This window comes from Eschrichtius robustus, chromosome 13 (genome assembly GCF_028021215.1).
Source record: "Eschrichtius robustus isolate mEscRob2 chromosome 13, mEscRob2.pri, whole genome shotgun sequence".
Lineage (NCBI taxonomy): Eukaryota > Metazoa > Chordata > Mammalia > Artiodactyla > Eschrichtiidae > Eschrichtius > Eschrichtius robustus.
In genome coordinates this window covers 26,436,001-26,443,504 of record NC_090836.1, presented here as the reverse complement: position 1 = coordinate 26,443,504, position 7,504 = coordinate 26,436,001, and the positions used below count along the sequence as shown (strand labels likewise).

Below are 7,504 nucleotides of genomic sequence, written 5' to 3'. Positions count from 1 at the left end.
TCCCACAGACTGAGGGAGCCTTGTTCTCCTTTGGGCTAGATGATCTCAAGGTCCCAACAAGTCTGCCCTGGAACAGGCTCAGTTGTAATGCCCAAAGAGTGCTCAGACTAACAAAAAGTGCCACGCCATCCATATATGCTTAATTTGGATGTAGCTGTAAAGAGACCTAGCTAGCTCGTTTCCGGATCTGCGAAGAGGCGGGAGGCTCTTTTCCGTATGGCAGCAAGACTGCCGCCTGCCGGAGCTAGTGAAACCGGTTTCCCTCCGGGAAAGAAGCCGAGACTACTTTCCGTACAGTAGCATGGTGGCCGCCAGCGGGGGCGGCCATAGCATCACGCCCGGGGGGAAGAGGCCGCCGTAAAGGAGGCGCCGCTTCCTCTTCTTACTTCTCCCGCCTCCCACCGGCTGTCGTAAAAGGGTGAATGGAGAGCGAGTTGTTGGGGGTAGAAAGGGAGGACAGGGGGCGCGGAGTCAGAGTGGCGCAGCAAGTGGCTGCAGGTGGCGACGGTGGCGGGGGGTGGGGAGTGAGGTAGTGCAAGGGTCGCGGAGGAGGCGGCTGAGAGGGTCAAAAGAAAAACTAAAGCTGCGGTCTGGCCTACTGGTCCGGGGGCCGCGGAGCCCCCGCCCGGGGAGATGGACCTCAACCGGATCATCCAGGCGCTGAAGGGCACCATCGACCCGAAGCTGCGGATTGCAGCTGAGAATGAACTCAACCAGGTAAGGAGCAGGCCTGCGGCGCCCCCCGCCGTCTCGCCGGACTCTCCCTCCTCGGCGCCCCTGATCTCCACCCCCACCCGGGCCCCGGGCCCCGGGCCCCGGGCCCCAGACCCCGACGCGTCTCTCGGCCGGTTCCACCCTCGCCCCAGCCCCCGCCCCGGGGTCCAGTGGCGCCGCACTCCCCGGGTCTTTTCTCAACGGCTCACGCACCTGTTGGCCACCTTTGCATCTTTTCATGTCGTTTTCCTTCCCCAGTGCAGTTTGTTCAGCCTGCTTGGTCTGCAAAAAGAAGCTTTAGCAAGCTTTGCTAGTGTTTTAGGAATGTGATTTCTTTTCCTTAAGTACGCTGACTTGGTGGGAAAATTCACTTAAAATTCAAAGCTGAGTTCAGCTTTTCTGCAGACCCAGCCCTTTTTAGGTGTTGCTGTGGGAAACCCTGCCCATCGCCTGCTTCTGTGGGGTTGGCAGCACCGTTTAGACACTGATTGGCAGAGTTTTGTTGGAGCGTTGGAGAAATGCTGTCGGGAGAGTGCTCTGGAAGAACAGGCAATTTTTATGGTGGTAGTGCTTTGCGAAAGACACGCCGAGTAGTAAGTGTTTGTAGGGATTTCTTATAAACGGTAAAATGTGTGAGACTTTCTTTCATCCCCCATCCTCTATTCTTACTAACTAGCCTTGACCATGTTCCAGCGATACTGCCGACATTTACAAATTTAATGATCCCAAACCCTAGCTTGTATTTTACTCGTCACCTGTAAGAATGAATCAGAGACCTCTCACTAAAAAGTACAAATTAAGGTCCACCCCCAGGATAGAGTGACAGCTGTTTGAGGTTGCAATAATCCTTAAAATGTAAAGGAATATACCTAAATTAGTGGCTCTCAAAGTGTTGCCCAGGATGAGCACCGTCAACATCGTTTGGGAACTTGTTGGAAATGCAGATTATGGGGCTTCACTCTAGACTTAAAGAATTAGAAACTCTGGGGATGGGGCCCAGTTATGTTTTAATTAGCTAGCTAGGTGATTCTGTGCTTCCTAAAGTGTGAGAACGACCGTCCTAAGTAAATGTTTCTGTAGGAGTTCACTTAGGTTTTCCCTGGTTGTAGTTGACTTTAAAGTGCAGATATCCGTTGTAAATCTCTGAAAGGGATTATTTTAATGGGAAATCTGGGTGGAGTAAGTGTGAATCCAGGATTTCCAAGAGATAAAAGGGAGAGTGAAAACACTGACTCTGGAGGGAAGGTTGAGTTGAACTGAAGCCCAAAGGGAATGCATCGGTGCTTCAAAGAGAAAAGGATTCTCACTCAGAATAGGGGAAAGTTAAAGTCAGTACCTGTCCCAGGCTTTGTAGAGCAAAAGTACTATATGTTGCTTGGCTAGAAGAGTAGTAATCCAGGCATTGGTTAGGAGGAACAAAGCAAGAGCTGAACTTGCAATCTACCAGTATGAACAGGGGAGTTGGCCTGTTTCTCTTCACAATGAGGCCAGATGTTATACTGATAGTGTTGACAGGGATCGTGTCTTTGCTATCATGTTGTACTACCCTGCCTCTGTTAGCCCACCCTTGCTTTGTTTCTGAGTCATCAGTATGTAAGTGCAGTTGAATTTATTGAAGTGGAAAAGGTAGGTAGGAAAGCCTACAGAACTACAAGAGACATTTAGGATCCATTTCTACCCTTTTCTTCGTGACATTTCAATCCAAATCCATTCCAACCTCACTCTGCCCTGCCCCATATCCACCCAACTCATCACAGACCACAATTTCCTCTGCAACTTCTAAAAGTAGCTTATTGCTATGTCACTCATTTAACATTTACATTTAGTATAATGCTTTGGATTGTAATATGCTCTAAGTATGTTTTTGAATTGTAAGTAGAAGACCAAACTATAATGTCACATAACCTTTTAATAAAACATGGTTTTAATGTCGGATTTTGTATGCTTTATCCTTTACCACCACTGTAACCTCCTTTTTTGTTGAGTAAACAGGTGGGTAATCTACCATAAATGATTAGGGTCCAGCTCATTTAATATTTTAGTCTAGGTCCCCTCACGATAAACATTCTCTGCGTAGGAAATAGGGGCAGTTTCTACAGTGTACTGATTGATTTGTCAGTTGCCATTTAGAAGAGTAGGCAGTTTCAAATCATAACGGCCTGTGTTCCAAAGGACTGGCTCCTTGACTGCTATATCTGATATTGTTTCTCTGGAAAAAATGTGTTTTCAGTTTTATTGGAGGATATTAAGAATGGATCCTGTACACATTCATCATTGTCTTTAAACCCAGCAGTCCCTTTAGCAGCACCATAGGGAAGTAGGAATGGGTAGATATCTTTTTCCAGTAACTCATCCAGAAAGGTGTCTTCTTTTAATAAATCATGGCCTCAAAAGGGAAGATATTTACTTTCATTGCCACTCTTTGGAATTTCTCCTTTTCCATGCATCTGTATGTATCATTTTTATTGCCCTTTAAGAGAGTTTGCTTCTATGAATAACATATTTATCGGGTTATTTGCAGGCACTACTACAAGACTCTGCTCTCATGGACCTTACATTCTAGTGGGGGATACAGAAAAGTAAATAATACAATTTTAGGTTATAAGTGCTGTAGAGAGTAAAGCTCTAGAGAGAGTGTTGGGATGTATAAGTAGTGTGATCAGTCTCTGAAGAATGGCATTGAGCAGAGACCTAGATATTGTGAAGAAGTGAACCAGATGAAGAACTGGGAGAGGAAGAAAGGGAAGAGCAAGTTCAGTAAAGGCCTTCAACTTGGTGTGTTGGAGGACTGGAAAAGTTAATGTTGAGGGAGCAATGAGGCAGAGTGGGAAAACATCAGGTGTTTTGCTTTAAATGAATTCTCATAAAATGCAGAATTTAGCTAAGCAAGGAAAGTTTATTTTCAGAAAACTTCACAGGTATGAACCAAGTATCCTCAAGAAATCATTGAGAGATAGTATTATTATTATTTTTTAGAAACTTGAAGCCCAGGGTAGAAAAGGAAATTGGATAAATATTTGTAAGGAAAGTAATATGAGAATATATCTGAATTTACCACTGAATGTTTTAGCTGATCAAATCAATGTTGATTGAATCAAGGCTGAAAGAAGACAAAAAGTTGCAGAGGTTCTCTGAAATGTCAAACAGTTGTAAAAAGAGGCGTTCCAAAATGTGTACAATGACAACAGTGTTGAAATAAAATCTCCACTATAACTACTTCCAAATAAGTAGTATTAATCTAAGTGTAAAGGTTATTTTGTACTTATGTATAATAAGTAAACTATGTAGATTAGAACTAAACAATATATATGTTTCAATCATTGATTCACTACAGGATCTTACAGTATCTCAAAAGTTATAAACATGAGTTATTTTACGAGAATGTAAATGTAGAAGGTGAGACTGAGCTAAATCTGTTTTAATTTTGACTCCTGTAAACTGCTATTAAAAGAAATCTGTTTTCTTAATAACTACTTTAAATTTCTGGTGGTTTCAATTTACTTTATACACAACAGATTTAAGATTTTGAGATTTATACAGGATGAAAGGAAGAGCAATTATAAGATAATTTAAAATTTTACTGAAGGATATGGAAAGACTTGGAAAGCATAATGTTCCTGGATGGAAAGAAGCGATATTTTAAAGATGCCAGTTTTCTCCAAACTGTTGGTCAAACATTTATTTATTTATTTTTAATATGTATTTATTTGGTTGCACCGGGTCTTAGTTGTGGTAGGCGGGCTCCTTAGTTGCGGCACACAGGCTCCTTAGTTGTGGCATGTGAACTCTTAGTTGTGGCATGCATGTGGGATCTAATTCTCTGACCAGGGATCGATCCCCGGCCCCCTGCATTGGGAGCATGGAGTCTTAACCACTGCGCCACCAGGGAAGTCCCTGAACATTTGTCTTAATAAATACTATTACAAATAATAGGAAAGGTAATAAATTTAAAAAATGGAGTGGTATGCATAAACCTAGTGGTGTACTGGAAGGGATGCACCATAGATCCAGGCTCCTGGGAGGAGGTAAGCAGAAAAGACTCTCTGCATCATGGTCTGGCTTTACCCTCACTGAGTATGAGTCTTTTCTGGGAATGTCAGCGGGCAAGGCCAAGTGTAAGCTCTGGGAATGTGGCAGGCCTGTACTAGACAGGTACTAGGTCCAGGTACTAGACATCTGGAGGGTATATGATCAGAAGGAATAGGCTGCTCTCTATTTTTCTTTGCTTCTAAAGTTACCATGGCCAAACTCAGGAATAGGTCAAAGTAGAACATGTCTATGGGGAGAAATGGCCCAGGCAGCAGGCAGTTCATCAGCACAGGCTCACTTGGGCATTGTTAAGTTTAAAAGATGCTCTGGCAGCAGAGAGCAGCTGGTGACGACAGCTCTCAACACTGTCTTGTGAATGAAGCACACTGTTCCAGTCTGGACTGGTTCCTCTCTATAGCTCATGCACAGCCATTGTCCATATTCTGTGTTGGATCTCTTGTTTTCTGTAGCCCATGTTTTCCTGTTTGTCAAAAATACCATAAACAAAATTGAAGCACAAATAAGCTGGAAACAAACACTTGCAATGTATAAGTCAAATAAAAATTTGAGATTACATTCATAAAATATCTCCTAGAATTTATTAAGAGTAAAACAAATATTCCACTTACAAAAGGGTGAGGGGAAAAAGGAATTTGTAGAAGAAAACAAATAGCCAACAAACAGGAAAAAAAATTCAAGCTAGAATAAATGTAATTTAAAATATGAATAAGGTTTAAAAGTTTTGAAGGAATGATAATGCTAATCCCTATATTAGATAGATGAACACACACGTATTCTACTCTTGGGAGTGTAAATTGCTACACCCTTTCCGGAGAGCATTTTGACAATATATGTCCAAAAAACATGAAAGTGTTCTTACTCATTTATTCATCAATTTATTCTAAGTAAATTTTTCTGACTTGGAGTATTTTAGTAATCTTCATTTGGCTTTGGAGAGTTTCTCTCACTTTAAAAGTGTTTCTTTTATTTGGACAGTAATGCATTCAGGAACAGGTGCTAACAGTTATTCATTTATATTGCCCTATTTTTTTATAAAATATTTCTTTGTAATTTCAGTCTTACAAGATTATCAATTTTGCCCCCAGTTTACTTCGGATTATAGTCTCTGACCATGTGGAATTCCCAGTACGCCAGGCAGGTGAGTTGGTTTTTTTATCCTTTATAAGTTTATTTATGGGTAAAAGTAGGACTAGCGTTTTATTTCATTTCTAAATATCTGCTTTCTTTGAAAACATAGGAAACACACATGAAGTATTTCTAATGGCTTAAAAACTCCACTCTCTTTTTCCCTGGAAATTTAGAGGTCCATACTGAGCTCTTAAATCTCCCATAGCTTTTTCTTTCCTCTTCTCCCTTCTAGCTTCTAGCTACAGTTCCTTTTCTCTATAACCTTGTCATTTTTCCCTCTTAGCTTTCCCAGTTTTAATAGCTTTATCTCCCTAATTTTTAATGCTTCCTGGTGGCCTTGCCTTTGGGCCCATAGATTAAGGCCATGAATTTGTATATATTAATTTGGTTCCATTCATGCGTCAGATCATGGAGATAAGGTTTGCACAGGTCTTCTTAACCACATGATTGGGGAGCAGGACTTTTGTTATAAACATGAAACTTACTTTTGAGTCTGTGGGATCTTAGGGTAGTTCCCTGATGTTGTGTATTATTCTTCTTTTTGCTTTTTTAATGAACTGGTAATTAGAACCCAGAAGGTTAAAAAATGGAGAAAGTCTTGGAGTGTAATGAGTCCTGGAAAGAGAATAATTTCATGATAAAAGGGGTAAAATGATAATAGCTAATTAAAAAATATGTAATTGAAGAGACTTAAAGAATTATGTAGGTGATATGTACTAATAAATAATTTGGGCAATATAGAAAAATAGAAACAAAAAAGTAGAAAAAAATTACCTGACATTCATCACTCAGAAATGACCATCATTAACATTGGGTGAACATTAGTCTTTGCATGTGTTCAGGTAGAAGGATAGATGAACAATATAGAAATGGGAATATACTATACGTGCTGATAAAAGTATTTAGTTTTACTTGAACATAACAGAATAAAAAAGTAGGGAACCATTAAGTTTTGGAAAAATATGTATGATTTTCTAAATGATCCATTTGTGGTTAAGAAAAACCTATGGAAAAACATTCACGGTGGAATTATTTTTTTACTTTAATAAGGTTTATAAGACTTCTATGTAAGTTTTTTGAAACCACAATTCTCAATTTAATCTTTGTTTTATAAAATAGGGCTGTTTTGAAACCACATTTTGCTAAGTGGAACCTACTTTAATAACCTAAGTGTTTATAGCACCATTGTGAATTTCCCATAAAGCTTTGTAGAAACAGTATTTTTAAATATCTTAAAGCAATTTATTAAATTAATATGTCTTCTTTATATGACATATAAACATTACAAAAATACAGTTTATATTATTAGATTGCTCTTAATCCCACACCCCCAAAGATACCTACCATCAACTTTGGTGCATGGTTCTCTAATTCTTTTTTTTTCTGTAGATAAGCTGGTTTTAAAAAGTAACAAAAATCTGTTTGTATTACACGTGCTATTTTATAATTTCCTTTTTTTTCATTTAACCTTATACCGTTGGGGGATCATTCCATGTCAGTGCATGTACATATACTTCATTCTTTGTAAAAATTATTCAATATTTCTTTGAATTAGAACTGCCATAGTTTATTTAAGCAATCTGATATTAGTGGACATTTCCTTTATTGTCCC

General features: G+C 39.8%; 1 protein-coding gene across 3 annotated transcripts in view; it reads left to right on the top strand.

Annotated features, from left to right (window-relative positions):
- Positions 1-443: 443 nt before the first annotated feature.
- IPO8 (importin 8) overlaps positions 444-7,504 on the top strand; it is a 68,789-nt gene continuing 61,728 nt past the window's right edge. The window contains exons 1-2 of one of the 3 annotated variants that reach the window (XM_068562102.1): positions 444-717; positions 5,821-5,902. In XM_068562102.1, coding sequence (XP_068418203.1) covers positions 634-717; positions 5,821-5,902 — 166 coding nt within the window. In that variant the 5' untranslated portion in view covers positions 444-633. The remainder of the gene's footprint in view (positions 718-5,820; positions 5,903-7,504) is intronic. The other 2 variants (XM_068562099.1, XM_068562100.1) reach the window with 2 other exon arrangements.